Raw genomic sequence first — 1,484 nt, 5'->3', positions numbered from 1 at the left:
GAGAAGTTTATTATGACCTATGTATATGCTAAGTGTAAAGATCAGTTGAGAAAACCTTTGTGGGATAGTATGTTGCAGTGGTCTGACACTAGGTATCCTTGGTGTATTATTGGGGATTTCAATGTTATAGCTTCCTCAAATGAGAAATTGGGTGGTAGAGAGTATAATATCACTAAGAGTCTAGAATTCATTAACATTATTGAAACTTGTGGTTTGGTTGAAATGGGGTATAATGGTCAGAAGTTTACATGGTGCAATCATAGAAAGGATGGTGCAAGGATTTGGAAAAGGTTGGACAGGGGTATGATTAATGATTAGTGGCTAGAAAAAATGCCTTACTCTAGTATAACTCACCTTCCATCAGTAGGCTCTGATCACTGTCCTTTACTGATGGAAGTAAGAGATATTAATGCCAATATTATTAGATATTTTAAGTTTCTCAACTATTGGGCTGATAGTGATACATTTTTAGCATCAGTTGAGAAGTGCTGGAAAAGGAAAGTGGTTGGAAATCCTATGTGGATCTTTCATGCAAAATTAAAGAGATTAACAAAAACTCTAAGAGAATGGTCAAAACAGGAATATGGTGATATTTTTGAAAAAGTAAAACAGTATGAGGATGAGGTGAAAAAGGCTGAACAGGATATGATTATGAATAACAGTATAGAAAATAGTGAAAAGTTGAATGCTGTTAATGCTCATTATATCAAGTATTTGAAATTGGAATATAAGATATTGCAGCAAAAAACTCAGTTTCATTGGTTAAAAGAGGGTGATGCAAACTCTAAATATTTCCATGCTGTGATTAGAGGCAAAAGAAAGAGAATGTTCATTAATAAGCTTATGGATGACAGTGGTGCATGGATTCATGGGGAAGAGAATATTGCCAAAGAAGCTTGTGATTACTACAAAGGGATTTTTTCTGCTAATAATGATAAGATACAGGAAGAAATCCTACAATGTATCAATCATAGGACTACTCAACAACAAAATGATGAGTTAGACAAGATTCTTACAGAGGATGAAGTGAAAAGGATTATTATGAGTATGAATCCTAATTCTTCCCCTGGCCTTGATGGATTTGGAGGCAAATTTTATCAAGAGTGTTTTGAAATTATTAAAGATGATCTTATGTCTGTTATTAAGTCTTTTTATACTGGTAACATTATGCCTAGGTATATGTCTCATGCCTGCCTAGTTTTATTACCTAAAGTGGAACATCCTAACAGATTAAAGGATTATAGACCTATCAGCCTTAGTAACTTCATTAATAAGATCATTTCAAAAAATCCTGAGTAATAGATTATCATCAGTTTTACCTTCTATGGTATCAGATAATCAATCTGGTTTTGTCAAGGGTAGGAGCATATCTGAGAATATAATTTTAGCTCAAGAAATTATCCATGGCATGAAATTACCCAAAGAAGGAAGTAATGTGGTTATCAAGCTTGATATGGTTAAAGCTTATGACAGAGTTTCTTGGG

General features: G+C 33.6%; 1 protein-coding gene across 1 annotated transcript in view; it reads left to right on the top strand.

Moving 5' to 3' along the window:
• Positions 1-330: 330 nt before the first annotated feature.
• Positions 331-1,484, top strand: part of LOC104645375 (uncharacterized) — a 5,610-nt gene continuing 4,456 nt past the window's right edge. The window contains exons 1-2 of the mRNA XM_069287372.1: positions 331-1,159; positions 1,335-1,484. The exon at positions 1,335-1,484 is cut by the window's right edge and continues 459 nt beyond it. Coding sequence (XP_069143473.1) covers positions 331-1,159; positions 1,335-1,484 — 979 coding nt within the window. The remainder of the gene's footprint in view (positions 1,160-1,334) is intronic.

The sequence above is a fragment of the Solanum lycopersicum genome, chromosome 7, assembly GCF_036512215.1.
Source record: "Solanum lycopersicum chromosome 7, SLM_r2.1".
Lineage (NCBI taxonomy): Eukaryota > Viridiplantae > Streptophyta > Magnoliopsida > Solanales > Solanaceae > Solanum > Solanum lycopersicum.
Note: the sequence above shows the minus strand (reverse complement) of the source record. Positions and strands in the feature narration are given on the sequence as shown.